The 22,968-nt window shown below is 42.0% G+C and overlaps 1 protein-coding gene across 10 annotated transcripts in view; it reads right to left on the bottom strand.

Annotated features, from left to right (window-relative positions):
• Nucleotides 1-22,968, bottom strand: part of LOC132819886 (1-phosphatidylinositol 4,5-bisphosphate phosphodiesterase beta-4) — a 532,815-nt gene that overhangs the window by 51,047 nt on the left and 458,800 nt on the right. For all 10 annotated transcript variants that reach the window (XM_060831826.1, XM_060831835.1, XM_060831830.1 and 7 more), the window contains 3 exons: nucleotides 20,395-20,470; nucleotides 14,627-14,802; nucleotides 3,203-3,304 (listed from right to left, as the gene is read on the bottom strand). In XM_060831826.1, coding sequence (XP_060687809.1) covers nucleotides 3,203-3,304; nucleotides 14,627-14,802; nucleotides 20,395-20,470 — 354 coding nt within the window. The remainder of the gene's footprint in view (nucleotides 1-3,202; nucleotides 3,305-14,626; nucleotides 14,803-20,394; nucleotides 20,471-22,968) is intronic.

Here is a 22,968-nt window from a genome sequence, read left to right as displayed (position 1 = left end):
TACAGTTAGTATTCTGGCTGTTGATTCTTGGGACAGATGGAGAAGGTTCCAGAAGTAGTGAGTGATGGACAAATGGAGAAGGTTCCAGAAGTAGGGAGTGATGGACAGATGGAGAAGGTTCCAGACATAGGGATTGGTGGACAGATGGAGAAGATTCCATGAAGTAGGGAGTGATGGACAGATGGAGAAGGTTCCAGACGTAAGGATTGGTGGACAGATGGAGAATGTTCCAGACAGAGGGAGTGGTGGACAGATGGAGAAGGTTCCAGAAGTAGGGAGTGGTGGACAGATGGAGAATGTTCCAGACAGAGGGAGTGGTGGACAGATGGAGAAGGTTACAGAAGTAGGGAGTGGTGGACACATGGAGAATGTTACAGAAGGGAGTGGTGGACACATGGAGACGGTTACATAGGTAGGGAATGGTGGACAGATGGAGAATGTTACAGAAATAGGGAGTGGGGGACACATGGAGAAGGTTCCAGAAGTAGGGAGTGGTGGACAGACGGAGAAGGATCCAGACATAGGGAGTAGTGGACAGATGGAGAAGGTTCCAGAAGTAGGGAGTGGTGGACAGATGGAGAAGGTTCCAGACATAGGGAGTAGTGGACAGATGGAGAAGGTTACAGAAGTAGGGAGTGGTGGACAGATGGAGAAGGTTCCAGACATAGGGAGTGGTGGACAGATGGAGAAGGTTCCATATGTAGGGAGTGGTGGACAGATGGAGAAGGTTCCATATGTAGGGAGTGATGGACAGATGGAGAAGGTTACAGAAGTAGGGAGTGGTGGACAGATGGAGAAGGTTACAGAAGTAGGGAGTGGTGGACAGATGGAGAAGGTTCCAGACATAGGGAGTGGTGGACAGATGGAGAAGGTTCCAGACATAGGGAGTGGTGGACAGATGGAGAAGGTTACAGAAGTAGGGAGTGGTGGACAGATGGAGAAGGTTCCATATGTAGGGACTGGTGGACAGACAGAGAAGGTTCCAGAAGTAGGGAGTAGTTTACAGACAGAGAAGGTTCCAGACATAGGGAGTGGTGGACAGATGGAGAAGGTTCCAGACAGAGGGAGTGGTGGACAGATGGAGAAGGTTCCAGATGTAGGGAGTGGTGACAGACGGAGAAGGTTCCAGATGTAGGGAGTGGTGGACAGACGGAGAAGGTTCCAGACATTGGGAGTAGTGGACAGATGGAGAAGGTGATAGAAATAGGGAGTGATAGACAGATGGAGAAGGTTCCAGAAGTAGGGAGTGGTGGACAGATGGAGAAGGTTACAGAAGTAGGGAGTGGTGGACAGATGGAGAAGGTTCCAAACATAGGGAGTAGCGGACAGATGGAGAAGGTTACAGAAGTAGGGAGTGATGGACAGATGGAGAAGGTTACAGAAGTAGGGAGTGGTGGACAGATGGAGAAGGTTCCAAACATAGGGAGTAGCGGACAGATGGAGAAGGTTACAGAAGTAGGGAGTGATGGACAGATGGAGAAGATTCCAGGAGTAGGGAGTGGTGGACAGATGGAGAAGGTTACAGAAGTAGGGAGTGGTGGACAGATGGAGAAGGTTCCAGACATAGGGTGTAGCGGACAGATGGAGAAGGTTACAGAAGTAGGGAGTGATGGACAGATGGAGAAGGTTCCAGATGTAGGGAGTGGTGGACAGATGGAGAAGGATCCAGATGTAGGGAGTGGTGGACAGATGGAGAAGGTTCCAGATGTAGGGAGTGGTGGACAGATGGAGAAGGTTACAGAAGTAGGGAGTGATGGACAGATGGAGAAGGTTCCAGATGTAGGGAGTGGTGGACAGATGGAGAAGGATCCAGATGTAGGGAGTGGTGGACAGATGGAGAAGGTTCCAGATGTAGGGAGTGGTGGACAGATGGAGAAGGGTCCAGACATAGGGAGTGGTGGACAGATGGAGAAGGTTCCAGATGTAGGGAGTGGTGGACAGACGGAGAAGGTGATAGAAATACGGAGTGATTATACAGATGGAGAAGGTTCCAGAAGTAGGGAGTGGTGGACAGATGGAGAAGGTTCCAGATGTACGGAGTGGTGGACAGATGGAGAAGGTTACAGAAGTAGGGAGTGGTGGACAGACAGAAGGTTCCAGACATAGGGAGTGGTGGACAGATGGAGAAGGTTCCAGACATAGGGAGTAGTGGACAGATGGAGAAGGTGATAGAAATAGGGAGTGATGGACAGATGGAAAAGGTTCCAGAAGTAGGGAGTGGTGGACAGATGGAGAAGGTTCCAAATGTAGGGAGTGGTGGACAGATGGAGAAGGTTACAGAAGTAAGGTGTGATGGACAGATAGAGAAGGTTCCAAATGTAGGGAGTGGTGGACAGATGGAGAAGGTTCCAAATGTAGGGAGTGGTGGACAGATGGAGAAGGTTCCAGGAGTAGGGAGTGGTGGACAGATAGAGAAGGTTCCAAATGTAGGGAGTGGTGGACAGATGGAGAAGGTTACAGAAGTAAGGTGTGATGGACAGATGGAGAAGGTTCCAGACATAGGGAGTGGTGGTCAGATGGAGAAGGTTCCAGAAGTAGGGAGTGGTGGACAGACAGAAGGTTCCAGACATAGGGAATAGTGGACAGATGGAGAAGGTTACAGAAGTAGGGTGTGATGGACAGATGGAGAAGGTTCCAGGAGTAGGGAGTGGTGGACAGATGGAGAAGGTTCCAGAAGTAGGGAGTGGGGATACCACTTTTGGGTTTGAACAAAGGGATGAGAATTCCAAATTTTTGGCATTGCTGGAGTGAGGGGCCAGTGTCGGCCAACGGACATGGACAATGAGTGATCAGAGTTGGTTCAAGTCAGAACAGGGCATGGACAGCCGAGTTTCAAATGGATGTTTATGGAGGGTGTAAGGCGGGAGGCTGGTCAGGAAAACACTGCAATAATCAACTTGAGAGATAACAAGTACAAGATGACGACATTCAGAAACCAGCATTGTAATAATAGATGATACTGTACTGTGAAGCATCATTAATTTTGAAATCTCACAACATTAAATTTAAGAGTGCAGAACAATGATCAAAATTATTGTATTCCTATAAACCTGAAAGAACACAAGGGAATTGTGTTAATTCAGCAACTGTGTAAGGACAGATAGAAGGACACCATCCTTAAAAAGGGCGCGCATCACCCATTTATAAAAACATGAATCAATATGTTTTTTTTCTGATTTTGTTTACGAGGAGGACAACTTGCCTTTCCCTTTCAGCTTTGTTTTTGATGCTTTTATCCTGGCTTATGGCTTTACTGTTCTCCATGGAGCTCTTTGCCTGGTTAGCCCGCATCTCTTTGCTCAGTCTGTTGTATGAACACAAGAAGCCAGATCAATGATATTCACAGTACAGAAACCCAAAATATAAGAACACTCTCTGAACGCCTCTGCTCAGTCTATAAGCATGTTCTCTGAGCTTTCACTCACTTTCCATTTATATTTTCTAGGAACAGCAGTAGGCCTTTCAGCCCTTTGAGCCCGTTCCTGCCATTCAATAAGATCATGGCTGATGTGTGGACTGACTCTATATACATGCCTTGGGGCAAAATCCCTTGATACCCTTGATTAATAAAAACATGTCGATCTCAAATTTAAAGTTCACAACTGAATTAGCATCAACCGCTGTTTGAGGAAGAGAATTCCAAACCTCCACTACTCTTTGTGTGTAGAAGTGCTTTCTAATATTTCTCCTGAATGGCCTGGCCATAATTCTTAGACATGATGTGGAGGCGTCAGTGTTGGGCTGGGGTGGACAAAGTTAAAAATCACACAACACCAGGCTATAGTCCAACAGGTTTATTTGGAAGTACGAGCTTTCGGAGCACTACTCCTTCGTCATACAACCTGGTGTTGTGTGATTTTTAACATAATTTTTAGACTACGCCCTTAGTTCTATAAACCCCAAACAATGGAAAGCTTTATCTACCCAGTCTTTCCCTGTTAACATCTTGAAAACCCTTAACCTTCTAAATTCTGGAAAACTCTGCCTCATTCTCCCACACCTTCCAATGAAGCTAAATGAAAGCTCAAATAACAAATTAAGGCAATTCACAGCTTCCCTTTGTCATTGTCCATCGCAGAAACATAAAAAAAAGGAGCACAAGTAAGCCATTCGGCCCTTCGGGTCTGCTCTGTCATTCAATATGATCAGGGCTCAGTTTTCCTGTTCCCTATACCCTTTGATCCCTTCAGGTTAAGAACTGCACCAACTCCTTCTTGAAACATTCAGCGTTTTAGCCTCAACCACTTTCTGTGGTAGAGAATTCCACAGGCCCACTGGTCTTTGGGTGGAGAAATTCCTGCTCATCTCAGCCCTAAATGGTCTATCGCATATTGTAAGAATGTGATCCCTGACTCCAGATTCCTTGGTCACTGGGAATAAACTTCCTGCATTCACTCTAAATAGTCCTGTTCAAATTCTATAGGTTTCTATGATCTCCGTCCTCATTTGTCTAGACTCCAGTGAATATAGTCAGAACCAATGCAGTATCTCATCACCCATCAGTCCTGCCATACCAAGATTCTGTCTGGTAAACCTTCGCTGCAATCCCTCCATAGTTAGAACATCCTTCCTCAGATAAAGGAGACCAAAATGATACACAATATTCCAGGTGTGGTGTCACCAAGGCACTGCATAATTGCAGCAAGACATCCCTGTTCATTCACTGGGACCACAATGAAAAAATAAAGGCCACTGCAAAATAGACACACTGAACCAAACGTATGAATTAAAACCTGCCCTGTCTGAAAATACTCACACGAGTCCTTTGCACCAGAGCCTGGGAGTCAACTTGCCCTGAGCTGAGCTGGTATTGGTGCCATTCCTCCTGCCTGCTTTAACTATAGTGCACTTAGGGTTGTCAACTTGCCCATGTTCAGCTCTGAGCTGTACACACTGTGTCCATATCAGGGTCTGGGTTGGGAGTGTAGAATCTAGTTGATAGTGCTATAGTTCCATCATCACCATCATGTTGGTATTGATCATGGATTGGTTACATCTCTCGAGTCTCTGAATGCAGGAAGGCACAACGGAAAGACCATCCTGGAGCATGGGGGGTGGGGGCAGGCGGTGCACTAAGAAATCGATCAATCTGTTGGACATGTGACACACCTCTGTGGACATCATATCCTGAGGGGGGCCTTGAACCCTGAGATCTTCTTGCCACTGACTACCACTGTATGTCAAGACCTCCTGCAAAAAACAATAAGTCTTTCCCTTATGCCCTCCTTCATTCGGACACTCGAGAGGGGCATCCTGTCCAGGGTGTAGACAAAGAATGGGATTAGGGATAAGGGCATTCATGATATAAAAAAATCAATATTGCTGAAAACAGAAACATGTTGCTGAAGATATTCTGCCTACCCCACAATTAGTCAATGTAATGTAAGATTTCCATTTGTGGTGTGATGCCAGATATGTGGTCCATGTATTTGTAGCTGATATCGTAGCATATTTCTTAGTTTGTTGATATTAAGAGTGCAGACTATGCTCAATCAGTGCACATATAGAAAACTTAAAATAGAACTCCTACTATTAAATAGAATTCTGTGGATGGGCTGCACTTGCTGAACAATCTTCAAGGTGCTAACTGCTCCAGTCAAGTTTGGAACACGGCTCATTTCCATTTGCTGGGAGTTTCATACTTTCAAATGCATGGTCTTGACAAGAAGGATTAAGATGAAGTGTTGCATCTTCCTTAAGGACCAGAGAGCTTGGGGAGCTTTATGCTTTCAAATTGCTTTCTTCATGGTGAGACCTCAGCCAATCAGAGTTGATTAGTCAACCAATCATCAGTATTTTCTCCTGTAGTTCCAATTATTGTGATTGCTTGAAATTAGTATTCTTGCATGTGTCCTGATGGGTGTAATCTTTATCAACATGTCCCTCTTTGTAGCAATATTCAATAAGGCTTTGCACTTTCTCTTTTTTTGGCCACTAACCCTCATACTTAGCTTGGCAAATTCTGTTACATGAAAGGTGTTTTATGAGTACAAACTTTTGTTGTTGCCAATGTGTTTAAAGATGATCCTACCTGGTAGAAAACCTATTGAATTATTATGAAGCCCAATGACTACCTCATTAGGAGAAGTCTCAAGGAGACATGAGAACTGACAGAATTTCTGAACTCCATCTGATCTAAATTTATAATGCTTCATCCAATGTTATTTTGCAGACAAGGCCATGAGAGATTTTGTAACTTTCTAGCCAGGTTCATAGGTTTAATGCACAAATGCATTTTCTGTTATGCCTACCTTATTGATATTAGATTAGACTTACAGTGTGGAAACAGGCCCTTCGGCCCAACAAGTCCACACCGACCCGCCGAAGCGAAACCCACCCATACCCCTACATTACCCCTTACCTATTTAATATTTTTTTCCAAAATTAAAATGGTATCCTCAAAGTGATATGAATTACATCATTCTTAAGCATGCAATTTTGCTTTTGTTTTAAAAGGGAAATGAAAATTGTTAGTTATCTTTGGACAGTTGACATATCCAATCATGGCTTACACACTGTGACAGTATTGGAACTATTTCCTTTCAGTACATGTGACATTCTATATTAAAATTTGCAGTCAATCTTTACCAACTCAACTTTCGTTTCAAAACCTTTTTGGATAATAAAACCATGAAGAGCTATTTAAATTTAAAATGCCCATATCTGCTTTAAATTGCTCGGTGAAATTCTCAGTACTCTGCAGACATATAACTATCACTTCTGTAGCAGCACATTTAACACAGAATATTCCTCAAATGTATGCATCTCAATGCCGATCACAAATTCAACGTTACATAAATCACAGGGAAAAAATTAGCAGTAGAAACGGCCTTTTCTTTGAAGGAAAGTCATTTAATTAATATAAAATTATGTGGATATTATACTGGATATATTTAAGAGACCAAAATGCCATCTAATCTTAGGACAGCATTACCACCTAGTCCCCCTGAGATTTGAACTGTCCTTTAATAAGCTTAGTGGAGAACGCTGCAGAACGTTGGTAAGTGCAAATCTTAATTCTGGCACTCTAAGTTCAATTTTATATTGCCAACATCTGATAGCATATTCTGTTACTATCTGTTGTAAAGCTGTTTTGTATGACATTGGGTTTATGGTGTCTTGTGAAGGTGGATTGAGGCATAGTAATCAGCTACATTGCTTGGTCAATTATAAGAGGGTCTATTTAAAAAAAAAATGAGATCTGGTATCCTAGCAGCACCAAACGAAAACATATTCAACAACAAAGGTATTAATATTCAGAATTTTAAGTGCTCCTTAACAAATACATGCTACCTGACAGTTCCTGCATGTAAATCCAAGTTCACCACCACTGATTAAAATAAGTTCATAACACACATCAAAGACACTTTTGTTTAATTGGGCACATAATGATACCTTTTCTTCTGTAGTGAATATTATAATTCTAGTGAGATAAACTCACAGAGAAACATGTTTTAGAAAAAAAACATTGGTTGACTGTGGGTGCAAACAGCTGGTTAGAACCCTGCTTCACTTGTATCTAAATAATCACGATTATGAAAATGCACTCATCATCAATTTTAAAAAGAAACAATGATTTGGAGATGCCGGTGTTGGACTGGAGTGTACAAAGTTAAAAATCACACAACACCAGGTTATAGTCCAACAGGTTTAATTGGAAGCACACTAGCTTTCGGAGCGATGCTCTTTTTTCAATTTTTCAATGTATAATTTCAGTTACATCACACTGCAAACTTTTGCTATAAATTCTGTGTTACGATCGAGCCCTCCACTAACATCTGATGAAGGAGCGTCGCTCCGAAAGCTAGTGTGCTTCCAATTAAACCAGTTGGACTATAAACTGGTGTTGTGAGATTTTTAAAAAAGAAACAAAGTTGTGTCTAGAATGGTTTATTTCAGTCAAGTTTCAAGAGAATCTGTAGTGATTTAAAGGAAAATTATTTTGCAAAATGATTCTATTCTTACAAATTGAATACTTTTTGTCGGGATTCTTGTCAATGGTGATTTAATTACAGAGACCTCCAATTTTTGCAAGTTTGGAACTCCAGTCAACTAATATTCCCAAGATCAAAGATAGAATATCCAAAATTTGTGTTGCCATTTACATTGTTTAGTTTGAGGTTTTACTCCACACTCCCAAAATTATGACAAATTTTGAAAACCAAGTCTTGTAATTAGTCGCTTAACAGCAGAGGGAATTTTTGAAAACGGTTACTCATGGGAAGTGAGTGTTAATGGCAGGCCAGCATTTATTGCTTATCACTAGCTGCCTTCATCTGAGTGGCTTGTTCGACCATTTCAGAGGGCAGCTGAGAGGAACTCACATTGATTTTATTATTGTCACATGTGCTGAGATACAGTGAAAATTCTTTTTTTTTTGTGTGCTATTCAGGCATATCATACCATATATACATACACCAAGGTAACAGAACAAACTTCAAAATACAGTGTTAGAGCTATAAAGGAAGTTGAAAGAGAGATCAACTTTAATATTTAACAAACAAAAGTCTGACAACAGCAGGGAAGAAGTTGTTGTTGAATCTGTTTGTACATTCAATCATGACTGACATGTTTCTCAACCCCATTCTCCTGCTTTCCCCCATAACCCTTGATCCCCTAACTAATCAAGAATTATCTATCTCTGTCTTAATTACAGTCAATGGCTTGGTCTCACAACCCTCTAGGGTAATATATTTCACAGATTAACTAGCCTCTGGCTGAAGAAATTACTCATCTCAGTTCAAAAGGGTCGTCCCTTCACTCTGAGGATGTGCCTTTGGGCCCTGAGTCTTTCCTACTAGTGGACACCTCTTCTCCATATTCACTCTTTCCAGGCCTCTCAGGATTCAATACATTTCAATCAGATCCTCCCTCATCTTTCTAAATTGCAACGACGCAGAACCTGACTCCTCAACCACTCCTCGTATGACAAAGCCTTCATCTCCAGGATCGTTCTTGTAAACTTTTTTCCAGATCGCCTCCAACTCCAGCACATTCTTCCTTAGATATGGGATGTCTACAATGTTTTCCGCCCAATTTACAATGCTTTCATATCATCCGCAAATTTGGAAATTAGCTGATGTTAAATTAGAGTTCATTCTTAATAACATCAAAATAGCTGGGGTGTGCAAACACCTGACTGTGTAGTGATAAACGGCTCCATTTCGGAATGGCAGGCAGTGACCAGTGGGGTACCGCAGGGATCAGTGCTGGGACCGCAGCTTTTTACAATATATATTAATGATATAGAAGATGGTATTTGCAATAACATTAGCAAATTTGCTGATGATACTAAGCTGGGTAGCAGGGTGAAATGTGTGGAGGTGTTAGGAGATTACAGGGTGACCTGGATAGATTAGGTGAGTGGTCAGATGCATGGCAGATGCAGTTTAATGTGGATAAATGTATGGTTATCCACTTTGGTGGCAAGAACAGGAAGGCAGATTACTACCTAAATGGAATCAATTTAGGTAAAGGGGCAGTACAAAGAGATCTGGGTGTTCTTGATACCAGTCAATGAAGGTAAGCATGCAGGTACAGCAGGTAGTGAAGAAGGCTAATAGCATGCTGGCCTTCATAACAAGAGGGATTTAGTATAGAAGCAAAGAGGTTCTTCTGCAGCTGTACAGGGCCCTGGTGAGACCACACCTGGAGTATTGTGTGCAGTTCTGGTCTCCAAATTTGAGAAAAGACATTCTAGCTATTGAGGGAGTGCAGCATAGGTTCATGAGGTCAATTCCTGGAATGGTGGGACTACCTTACACTGAAAGACTGAAGCGACTGGGCTTGTATACCCTTGAGTTTAGAAGATTGAGAGGGGATCTGATTGAGACATCTAAGATTATTAAAGGATTAGACACTCTGGAGGCAGGAAACATGTTTCCGCTGATGGGTGAGTCCCGAACCAGAGGACACAGCTTAAAAATACGGGGTAGACCATTTAGGACAGAGATGAGGAGAAACTTCTTCACCCAGAGAGTGGTGGCTGTGTGGAATGCTCTGCACCAGAGGGCAGTGGAGGCCCAGTCTCTGGATTCATTTAAGAAAGAGTTGGATGGAGCTCTCAAGGATAGTGGAATCATGGGTTATGGAGATAAGGCAGGAAAAGGATACTGATTAAGGATGATCAGCCATGATCATATTGAATGGTGGTACAGGCTCGAAGAATGGCCTACTCCTGCACCTATTGTCTATTGCTGCTGTCCCATCACAGCCCATACCTCAATAATAAGGAGGAACATAGAACCCATAACGATTAACCAGTCTCCAGGCATAGCTTGATTAATGATCTGATGTCTTGATTAATGACCCTGCCCGAAACATTGAGTTTCCTCCTCCTCGGATGCTCTCTGACCTGTTGTGTTTTCTGCAGCGCCACACTTTATCGACTGTAGAGCCATGATCAACAATAGTAAGAATGTGACAACGTAAACACAATGACCAGTGCATATATAAATGTTAAGTACTTACAATCGAATGTTTTCAAGGTTCTACATCCTAATTAATATTCCAGCAGCACATGCACCAAACACTTGAGCTTTGCACTCTAACTGAAGATGCAGTTTTGATGTTTTCATTGTATTACAGCCTTCCAAATATTTATTATCCATTATTCTGATTGTACCAAAGCTGTGGAAACTCAAGATCATTAATTCTAAAGCACTGTCACTTTAATAACCTTGCAACTGAACAAGACTATTTACAAACAGTGGCTTAGCCTTTTGTCTCTCGCCTCCTCAACCACAGCATCTACATCGTCAACTCTTCTTTTCTTTGTCCAATACCTAAACGCTCTGTATACGTAAATTAATATCTTTTCTTATAGTTTGGATTTAAAACAGTGGCGTATGTGTGTTGACTTATTTTCTATTGTGCAGTGGTTTAATAACGAAATCAATCAGTCTTTCGAGAACCATGTTAAGCCAAAAATGACACAACATCAGGTTGTAGTCCAACAGGTTTAATTGGAAGCACACTAGCTTTCGGAGCAACGCTCCTTCATCAGTAATTTTTAACTTTGTACACCCCAGTCCAACTCCGGCATCTCCAAATCACGTTAAGCCAGTTTGTGTCTCCTGGAGTGTTAGTGAACGTTTGTGTAAATTGTGGAATTTTGCCCCAGAAGAGATAAGACATTGAAAGACATTAGCTTGCTTTGAGGTTTAGCATACTTAAGGATTGATTTCAACTCAGAAAAACCTAGAGATGGTGAAGTTTTTCAGCAGTTTGAAAAAGCCCTGATTGGAATCAGCTGCAACAACAGTTTCTCCTGGAAAAAAGGGATTATTCAGAGCAGATATCTCAGTCAAGGAGCTTAGTTGGTGAAATTTTCAGACCAGGAATATTCAGTTAGAAACCTGCATTTGTTCTTCAAAGCTGAGTAAGTCTAACATCTCAATTGTGTAAATATTCCTACAAAACTGAAAAGTATCAGTTCAGTCAAGCCGACAGATTTGACCAAGTTGGGAAATTTCTCTAGTTTTTGAGTAACTGTAAAGTGATAGGGTTGGAAAGTAACCAGGATTTTGTTTTGCCGTGTATTTTGAAACCTTTCCAACAGTTTTCGATTTAAATAGCTTTGTCTGTTTTTTTTTAAAAAGTAAAACTTCTGTTTTATTGTTGAAGACAAACTGCAGTCTGGAATGTTTATGTTTCAGAGAAAGACCACCAGATTAGATTGCAAAACAAGGAATCTATCAAGCCAGATTTAATTCTGGCAGCTGACTTGTCTAGAAGGAACAACAACTGGAATCATAAAACTGAGCACAGAATGATCTCAAGCCCCTGTACTCTTTGTTTTTTTGGCAAAACTTCATCTGGACCCATATTTGATCCTTGGATCATTGGTGTGGATGTGTGCTAGCATTTCCCTTCACCTTAATAGAGGAGGCAATGGTTTAGTGGTATTATTGCTAGATTTATTAATCAAAAAACTCAACTGACCTGGGATCAAATCCCACCATGGCAGACAATTCAATTAATAAAAAAATCTGGAATTAAGAATCTACTGATGATAATGAAGCTGTTGTCAGAAAAATCCATCTGGTTCACTAATGTTCTTCAGGGAAGGAAATCTGCCAAACTCACCTGGTCTGGCCTACATGTGATTCTAGACCCATAGCAATGTGGTTGACTCTCAATTGCCCTCTGAAATGGCCAAGCAAGCTATTCAATTACAAAGCCTCTTCAAGGCCAACTAGGGATGGGAAATCAATGCTGGTCAGCCACAGTGCTTAGCACTGCTGCCTCACAGCGCCAGGGTCCCAGGTTCAATTCCCACCTCAGGCATCTGTCTGTGTGGAGTTTGCACATTCTCCCTGTGTCTGCGTGGGCTTTCTTCGATTGCTCCTGTTTCCTCCCACAGTCCAAAAGTGTGCAGGCTAGGTTAATTGGCCATGCTAAATTGCCCAACATGTTAGGTGAAGGAGTAAATGTAGAGGAATGGGTCTGGGTGGGTTGCTCTTCGAAGGGTCGGTGTGGACTTGTTGGGCTGAAGGGCCTGTTTCCACACTGTAAGTAATTTAATTTATCTTGCTTGATTTAACAATTTCTGAAAAAAGTAAATCTTATGGCTTATATTATGGGCAATATAGAAATTCCTAAAGTTCACAGTCAAGGAAGATAATCTCGAAATATGAGATGGACAAACAAAATTCACATATTACGAAAAAGGAGCAATGAGTAAGGTTCTGTGGATAAACGGGATTTCAATTGAGACTTGTTACATCACTAACTATCCGTTTACCAAAGTAGGACGAAGGAGTCAGTCATAGAGGTGTACGGCATGGAAACAGACCCTTCGGTTCAACCCGTCTATACTGACCAGATATCCCAACCCAATCTAGTCCCACCTGACAGTACCCGGCCCATATCCCTCCAAACCCTTCTTATTCATATACAAATCCCTTTAAATGTTGCAATTGTACCAGCCTTCACCACTTCCTCTGGCAGCTCATTCCATACACGTATCACCTTCTGTGTGAAAAAGTTGCCCCGTAGGTCACTTTTATATCTTTCCCCTCTCACCCTAAACCTATGCCCTCTAGTTCTGGACTTCCCGACCACAGGGAAAAGGCTTTGCCTATTTGCCCTATCCATGCCCCTCATAATTTTGTAAACCTCTATAAGGTCACCCCGCAGCCTTCGACGCTCAAGGGAAAACAGCCCTAGCCTGTTCAGCCTCTCCCTATAGCTCAAATCCTCCAACCCTGGCAACATCCTTGTAAATCTTTTCTGAACCCTTTCAAGTTTCACAACATCTTTCCGATCGGAAGGAGACCAGAATTGCATACAATATTCCAACAGTGGCTTAACCAATGTCCTGTACAGCTGCAACATGACCTCCCAACTCAATACTCTGACCAATAAAGGAAAGCATACCAAATGCCTTCTTCACCGTCCTATCTACCTGTGACTCCACTTTCAAGGAGCTATGAACTTGCACTCCAACTCTCTTTGTTCAGCAACATTCCCTTGGACATTACCATTAAGTGTATAAGTCCTGCTAAGATTTGCTTTCCCATTTGCATTTCATAGTTCAGTATAAATTCCAGTCTGCGCACTCCCCTTCTTGATTAAATCTACTTAGTGGGGGAAAGCCCCCACCAAATCACCCAGAATTGTCAACAAATTGATTACAACAGAGGAAAACCCATCTTGTGTCAAATAACCCACCACCAAATCACCCCCCTAACAAATTAAAGCAAACAGCCAGCTAGGGCAGTGCAACAGTGAAGCAAGTAAAGGAAGAAGGGACAGGACTAAATTAAAATGGAGTTGGAGGTGGAAATAATGCATTCCAACAACCAAGGTGTGCCCCTCCTGTTCAAGATGGCACTGACACTGGGCGACTCCTTGCCATCCCCCTACAGCAGATTTTATTCTAACATTTCTTTTAACCGATGCACACTTTCAAACCTAAATTCTAAGTTTGTAAAAATTACTAATAACGTTCCTTTCAAATAATGTTGATTTTGCTTCACACGTCCCCTGTGCAGTGTAACCTATATGCCTCACTCCATCTCAGCAATCTATGAGTCCTTGCTTACTATGATCTGCCTGTACTGCTTACACACAAAGCCTTTCACTGTACTTACGTGCACATGACTACGATAAATCAAATCAAACCAAATCTAAATAACTCAAGGGTGTTGGTGCTCCCTTGCTATAGACATCTGGGGTCAGACGTAGCTGTGGAAGAGGGCCAGGAAAAGTTAGCCTTTCCACATTTATATTCGAAAGTGTTATCACGCAAAATGGAATGGCTTTTTTCTCCAACACCAAACCACCTATGGTATTTGTCACATGTAAATCACCACCATTAAATCACCCATGGTATTCTATTGATTAATTTCCACGCAAAGTCTGTTAAGAGCAGTGCAGACCATCAAAGGTGAGGGAGATGTAGGGAGAGAGGCAGGGAGCTGAATCAAAATGGAATTGGAAGGGGAGATAAGGTTCTCCACCTCTTGTGGTGCACATCCCTCTTGAAAGGTATTGGTGGATACCGGATGCTCCCTCTCCCAGGATACCCACCTGCAAATTTAGCTGCATAAGAGGGGAAGTCAGGAACTTTGACCTAAAGAAAAAATAAGTTTTCTTAATATCAAATAATTGTTTTACACACCTATCATGAATAAGTTTCAGGTGCTGGCTTTGTTGCTCATGCATACTGATGAGCAGTTTCTTCAACAAATCGCACTGCTGGCTTAAATGAAGATCCTTCAGTTCCTGCTCTTCTGCACAATGTATATTTATCATTTCTGACCATTCCTTAGTTTGCTGAGTAACAATCTCCTTCACCTGTCAAAAGAAAAACATAATGCGCATCACACATAATCTGCAATTAGATTTATTGGGTGGTGGTTATGCCAGTTAATATAGATATTTGAACTCAAATTACATCGTTTTAACTGGATGTTGGAGATATGTGTTCGAGAATTAAAGAGTATTAGCAGGGTTATAAATGAACTGAAATTTGTTTATAATTTGTTGTTTCAGATGAAGATTTCAATAAACAAAGTTTCTGGTGTGAATTGGCATCATTGTGGTTGCACAACTAATGGGAGTGAAAAATGGTGCAAGGGTAGAAATTATTGGAATGGACTAAAGTGTTGTGATGATACTATGGCTTTAGGAGGTGTATTTTGTCTTTTTTTATGAAGAGAGGTTGAGACAGAGATGCAGCGACCTGTTCCAAACCAATAAAGTAAACAGCTTGTGATGTCTTTTTTTTGGAAGTTAGAACAACAGAAGCAGCCTAAATGGTTTGGGTCAGGCTCCCACAGAACTAGGGTTTTACTATAACTATCAGTAGTTATTGGGGTTTTGAAGTTGCCATGGATCTCTCCCTGGTACAGCAAAACACATGAATTCTCTCAGTCTCTCTGCACCAGAATTTTCCTTGACGTACTTTTCTCCTGCACTGGAGACACATTGCATGTGAGACAATCTATTTTACTGAATTTGTTTTTGCCAAGGGTTGGCTATGTGATGTTACTGTATTGGAACAATTGCTGTTTAGCAGCTAAATAATCTTACTATTCTGTCGAGTTTTCCAATAGAGTTAGTTAGATCAATTCTTCTTTATTTGGTTTTTATTATAACTGTGGAATAGAAATAAAGTGTATTTTGCTTAAAGCTGAATATTGTAACCAATTGAATTACACTTTCCTTTAAATAAGAAAACGTTAGGGTCTATGCTCTCTCCTTGATACATCAGAAGTGGGTTTCAGACATCATATTATCATAAAATAAAGTTTCCGAAAACCTTTGAAAAGCCATTTTCAGTGTTTGCTGGGGTGCTACGTGTCTCCTAATAAATCAGAACTTCAAGCTTCAATATTTAATCACTATAGTTTCAAACGGTGTTAAAATGGATGCACACTTTGAAAATTTCCAATTTTTTGATATGTTGCTCCTCCATGTGAGAACTTGGAATTGCTGATACGAGCCCAGTCTGTATTCCACATCTCGCAATTAGTGGCCATGTGCCATTTAGCTTCCAAGCGCTGAAATTTCCTCCTGAAAGCTCATGGTATCACAAAGAACAATAAGCACAGGAACAGGCCCTTCGGCCCTCCAAGCCTGTGCTGACGCATTTCGTGTGTCCATACTAAAATTGTCTTCAGTTACAGGATCTGTATCCCTCTATTCCCTTTCCTATTCATGCATTCGTCCAGGTGCTTCCTGAGTGCTGCTATTGTATCTGCTTGCACCACCTCCTCTGGCAGCACCTTCTACGCACTCACAACCATACGTGTGAAAAACCTGCCTCCACTTCTCTTTCCTCCTTTACGATAGAGACATAAACTATTTTCGAAATGGGGAGCAAATTCAGAAATCTGAAGTGCAAAGGAACTTCGGAGACCTAGTCCAGGATTCTCTTAAGGTTGACTTAGTAGTTGGAAGGCAAATACAATGTTGTAATTCATCTCAAAAAGACTAGAATTTAAAAGCAGGGATATACTTCTCAGGTTTATCAGGCTCTGGTCAGACCACTTTTAGAGTTTTCTGAGCAATTTTGGGCCCTGAGCCTCAGGAAGGATGAACTGGCCCTAGAGTGAGTCCAGAGGAGGTTCATGAGAATGATCTCAAGCTTAACATATGAGGAACGTTTGAGGACTCTGGGACTATACTTGATGCAGTTCAGAAGAATGAGGGGGGGAATCTGGTTGAAACTTACAAAAAACTGGATGTCTGGACAGAGTGGACGTTGGGAAGATCTTTCCATTGGCAGGAGAGAAGGAGACCAGATAGCACAGCCTTAGAGTAAAGGGAAGACCCTTAGAATGGAGATAAGGAGAAACTTCTTTAGCCAGAGCGTGGTATGTCTGTGGATTTCATTGCCACAGAATGCTGTGGAGGCCAGGTCATTGAGTATATTTAAAACAGGGATAGATAAGTTCTCGATTGCCAAGGGGATTAAAGGTTATGGGGAGAATGGGGTTGAGAAAACTATCAGCCATGATCAAGTGGTGCAGCAGACTCAATGGGTTGAATGGCCTAATTTCTGCTCCTGTGGTCTTATGGACATCCCTTAAAACCTTCCTCGTTGACTGACTACAAGGTCAACTGTCCAAATTCTCCTTATTTAACTTGGTGTCAGTTTGTGTTTGCTAATGCTCTCGGGAAGCATTTTTACGATGACTTATTACATTAAAGGGGCTGTACAAAAGTTGTTGCTAACTACTAAGGTCAGACATTTCATAATACAACCGTATGTACCAAATTTAGACTAAGTGAACTCTTCAGCAGAAGAATATGGTGCTGCCTGTTTCATTCACCTTTCTGACAGAATGTTTTGTGCATCGATCTCGACTTTTGTGAAGATTACTGGATGGACAGAATGGTGCTGAACAGTGTCACAGCAAAACTTGGTTGAAACATAACTCTTCTTAAGGGGCTTGACAGGGTCAATGCTGAGAGGATGTTTCCCCTCTTGGGATCAGAGGGCGTTGTCTCAGAATAAAGGGGCAACACCTCTCCCCCACCCCACCTCCATCCAAGGCCCAAAGGATCATTTCAAATCTGGCAGAGATTTTCCTGCACATCCTCCCACCTCATTTACTGCATCCGTTGCTCTCAGTGTGGTCTCCTCTACAGGATGCCAACTCGCGGAATGCTTCCGAGAACATCTCTAGTCAGCACGCAGCCAACAACCCCACTGCCCTATGGCTGACCACTTCAACTCCCCCTCCTACTCCCCCAATGACTTGCAAATCCTGACCCTCCTCCACCGCCAGATCAAAGCCGCCCCCAAGCCGCTAACTGGAGGAACCCTTCAACCACACAGCAACAACATCGACTTCACCAGTTTCTCAATCTCCCCTCCCCCCCACCTCATCCCAGATCCAACCTTACAATTCAGCACTTCCCTCTTGACCTGACCTACCTGTCCATCTTCCTTCCAAGCTATCTACTCCACCCTCCCCATCAACCTGTCACTATCACCAGCTGCATCTACCTATGGCCTTCACACCAACCTTCCCCCAGCTCCACCCCCACCCCCAATGTATCTCTCGGCCCCTTCCCCCTCCACATTTCTAATGAAGGTCTTCTGCCCAAAACGCCGACTCTCCGGCTCCTCGGATGCAGCCTGACCTGCTGTGCTTTTCCAGCCCCACACTTTTCAACTCAGAATTAAGGGGCATCAATTTAAGTCTGAAATGAGGAGGAATTTCTTCTCTGATGTCTTATAGTGAGTGGAACCCCTTGCCACAGAGAGCTGTGGGGGGGGGGGACAAAATCCTTGTGTGTATTTAAGGCTGAGATAAATAGATTCTCGATCAGTCAGGGAATAAAGGGTTATGGAGAAAATACAGGAAAATGGCCTTAAGGAGTGTCAGATCTGCCATGATCCTATTGAATGGTGGAGCAGGACTGATGGACCGAACGGCCTATTCCTGTTAGCACTTTGGTTCTAATCACCCTCTTTCAGAACATAAAGACAAAGTAAATGAACTTGCACTAACATAATGCCTTATAATGGTTCATGGGAACTCCCTGCAGCACTTGTGTTGAATGAATTACATTTTGCACTTAATGTTTTGCTGATAAACAGCATGCGGATGTTTTGGATTTGCATTGTACAATAAGCAAGGTACAATAGCAATAGTACATCCATATGATTTGATTCCATATCTCCCTTTACCAGCAGTCCTACCCATTGACAAAGTGAAAATGCTTCTCACTGTGATGGGAACTGACGCTACACTTTTGTGATTTCCCAATCCTCTTCTGAATGATGTGAATTCAAGCCTCTGGAAGTTACTGCTTACACAATCGTTACAGATAACCATCAACAGGAGCATCAAATGTGATGGCTTCAACTCTTGAAATATCTTGGATCAGCCAATACATTTCACGCACTCCCTCTCATTTCTCACAACAGTTCTGAACAGTAGTATTATGATCTCTATCGGACACACTATGTGGTGGATTACCAATCTCAATTTCTCCCTGGAAAGATGTCAAGCGCAATCTTGTGTTTGTAAATTTCCAGTATTTCGCTTTTAGTTGAGTGTTTAATTCACTGCCACTTTCCTTCCACCTTGAACAAGTTTTGTTCCTCTCTCTGACAGGATTTCAGTTTTTAATCTTTCAGCTTCTTCACCTTCATTGCTTTCTGCTCTCCGTCCTAATGCTTGATAAAGTGCTTGCCAAAACTGGTGGGGTTGGGTGTCTTGGCAGAATTGAAATGTTAACTCTGTTTCTCTCTCCGCAAACACTGTCAGACCTGCTGAATTTCTCCTGGAATTTCTGTCTTTATTTCAGATTTCCAGCATTTTGCTTTTATTGGAGTTTGCAAGCTGCTGTTTTGTGGTATTAGCACCTTGGTATGAAGTTCCTTTGCCTGTCAAATCTGAGCCAGGTGCTGTCTGTTGGAGGCATAACCGCAGGAGGTCTGGGTTCAAGTCGCCCCCACCACGATCCATATGTGGATGGATGTGCAATAACATCTCTGATCAGGTTGGTTAGAAAATACTCACCTAGAGTCACATGCAGGAGAATGTCTTACAAGCACATTAAGCTTGTAAGTCCTTCAAAAATGATAAGTTTAGCCTTCAGGGAAGAAACAAATGGCAAAAGGAGAAAAATGTCCCTAGTTAGTAATAAGTAATATTCAATGAATTTGAAGGAAATTATGATTACATCTCATCCAACTTGCCAATAAGTGGGTTTGTGCTACTGTCAAGAACTCAGTTTCATTTGGTGGGTGTTTTCTGTACATAGCTGAAAATGTGTTGCTGGTCAAAGCACAGCAGGCCAGGCAGCATCTCAGGAATAGAGAATTCGATGTTTCGAGAATAAGCCCTTCATCAGAAAACAGGGTGTTTTCTGTACATAGCAAAACTCGCACTTATTAGTAAACTATTGTGAGACTATTTTAACTAATGTTCGATTGAATAGTACCTTAGACTGCCACTAATTTTCTTTCCAAGAGATTTTGTTCATTTTAATACTGTACCAAGTCTTAGTACACAAATCTACTTGTGGAGATATTCCTTGTGGTTGCTATGTTAGCTCTTCCAATTTGAATACTAGTGAAAATAACAGGTGGATACTTTTAATATGCAGATTAGGTTCTAGGTATAAACATTTACCAAACACATTTATTAAAACAAAATATTGTGTTTGTTGAAGATCTGATATATAAATATTGCTGGAGAAACTCAACAGGTCAGGCAGCATCTGTGAAGACAGAAAGAGAATTAACACCTTGAGTTTGATATGACTTTTCTTCAGAACTCCAAAGTGAGCACAAATTTGCTTCTGAGTTACTGCTGATGTATCTATTCTTGCCCTATGTAAGCCACATTGCTGGCCATTCTACCAAATCATGTAGAACAGAATTTAATTGCACAGAAAGGTTAAAACTCAACATTCCAATACCTTTAGCTTGTGGTCTGAAGATAATGCTTCTATTTTGACCTCTGTTTCTTTCTTCAAGTCAATACAATTATTTTCTCTGGAAAATAAGGAAAATCAAATGAACAAGAATAACTTGTCTGTCCCCTTTCTCCCAGTTGCTGGTCACCAATTTACTGGTTTGTCTCAGGTGAGCAGACAGCAAAAGTATGCACTTGTTCCAAAACAGTTACTTTGTCCAGATAAGGGAGATTGTCAACCTTAACAATTCTTCATTGGGAATCACAGGATCATATCCCAGCTCCTGTCACCAAGGACAAAAATAATCCGGTTTCTGGAGTTGACTCTGTACTCGTAAGTATGGTGGTAGGACCATGCACTTGTGACATTATGGCGTGTTAGTCACACACTGACAGTACATTTGAATATTATTATGATTCAAGCAAAGTGCACTGAGATCGGTGAGGGTGGTTAGAGTGTTGTTTGCATCAGACAATGTGACCTATTTTAATAATCCAAATTTCACGTGGCCTCAGAGTGAAACCTCAGGGGAGGGTGAGGTTGCCAGATGCACTGTAGAGGTGAAATATTTAAGTTAATGCCTGGAAGGTGAAGGCTTCAGATGTTGAATGTTAGGGATAGTGGTGGTGAAGTTTGTACCTTCAAATCTAAAAGCAATGGCTAGAAAGCTGTTGACATGGGCTTAACCTATGCACCCTCCAAAAGTGGTCCTCTGTCATCTCCATCTAGGCATTGAACACACATCCAGTTTTATCAGTGGTTACATCAAGCATGTGGAAAATCACTGTTAGGTTTAAGTTAAGATCTTTGTACAGCAGTCCCTCTGACTCTGGAACCTCAAAAGGCGCAGTGTGCTGTTTCTTCCCTTTCCTTGATCTTTTCAGGGTATAAGATTTCTGCCTGGAGCAGAACTTCCTAAACTGGGGGCTTGTGAAACCCATCCTGCTCCTCCCACAACCTCCATGGGGTCAGGAGATATTTTAGGGTCACGAGTTCAGAGGTGGCTGAGGAGCTCGGACTGATTTCTCACTTGTGTTTTCTCGTAGTTTAGTGCAGTCTCATGGACAGCTCTGGTAATAAAAAAACCGTCTTTGACCCAAAACGTGTGTCTTTTCTTTTGGTGAAACCGTGACTTTTCAATAATTACTCTCCCACGTTCAACCCCTTCACTCCCACAATAACCCCCATCCCACTCATCAACTGAAACCTCCAAACCCCCTCCTCCCTATGCAGCATTAATGCAGGAGTGAAAGCAAATATGTAAGTCTGGGCAGGTTGCAAAGTGTTATGGCCAGGCCCCCAGGCGAAACCCCCCTATGTGTGATGGTTCCAGGTGGGAAAGTCCAAACAGGGATGAATTAGATCCCTTCTGTATTCACCTACTCCCGCAGTAGGTCGGAACAAGGTTAATTTAAAAATGGAACCCCCTGCCTTATGAAGCTCTTCCTCCCAGAGCCAAATGTAATCCACGTCTTAAAAAGAGTTGATTTAAACAGGCTTTCTTGAGTTAACACAGTGTGAGTTTGTTCATTACTAAATGTGAGAATTATTAACACTGCACACATCTAGACAGATTAGAAATAAGAGTCGAAAATGAAGAAATTTTTAAAAAAACACAGGCAGATTAATGTCTGGATTGTTCACAAAGAGCTGATAGTTGAATGTTGAGTCATGGAAATCACCGGTAGCATTAATGTCCATAACTGAGCAGTTAATTTTGCTTTTGGTCTTGTTAACTGCCTTAAGTTCCTTTGCTCAGATTCCTTTTGTTTTAACACCTGTCCTTAGGTATTCTTCAAAGGGAAAAACACATAATGTACTCACCTTGCGCAGACTTCCTTCTCTACAGGACATTCATGAACCAGATCAGTTTTTACGACAATTGAAAATGGTTACATTCAGCTAATCTAATGGTGATCATGTAATCATTGTCGATTAACAATCGACAGAACTAGCAAACTTAAAAACAAATTGCAACACCTAACAAGCATAGAGGTCTTGTGACATAGTGGTCGTGTCTCGCCATCTGGGTTGGAAGGTTAAAGTCCTTCCCACCCCAGAGGTGTGTCATGTCCGATCAGTAATCACACTGAAATGGTCAAGGGAATGCTGCAGGAAGTAACTGCTTTGAAATGAACATCACAAGTGTCTTTCGAGTGCTGAACGCTGCGGCAATATTGTCATGAATAAGAGAAGTCTGATCACATATCACTACTAGTTCATATGGCACTCCTTTCAGCACATGCATGACCTCACTCTTCACCCTTTCAGATCCTCCTCCCCCTTCTTACAGCCTCTTTCTCCTTGCTGATGGAGCCCCTCTTTGCTGCTATTTAAGTGCCCACATGTGAAGCTGAGATTTTGTCTCCTCACTACCACTCTACAGACCACTGGCCTCACTCCCCAAACACTAGCTTTGTTTAATTTAAAATCAGGGAATAAAATATGGATTCTTAAGCTATTCCTAGTAATGGTCACCATAACCATGTTCATCAACCTGGCTCTCTAATATTCTTGTGGACAGCAAATCATTCTTCCTAACTTGGTCTGGTTTATTAGTAACTTCAGCCAATGGCA

This window comes from Hemiscyllium ocellatum, chromosome 10 (genome assembly GCF_020745735.1).
Source record: "Hemiscyllium ocellatum isolate sHemOce1 chromosome 10, sHemOce1.pat.X.cur, whole genome shotgun sequence".
In the NCBI taxonomy this organism is placed as follows: Eukaryota; Metazoa; Chordata; class Chondrichthyes; order Orectolobiformes; family Hemiscylliidae; genus Hemiscyllium; species Hemiscyllium ocellatum.
Note: the sequence above shows the minus strand (reverse complement) of the source record. Positions and strands in the feature narration are given on the sequence as shown.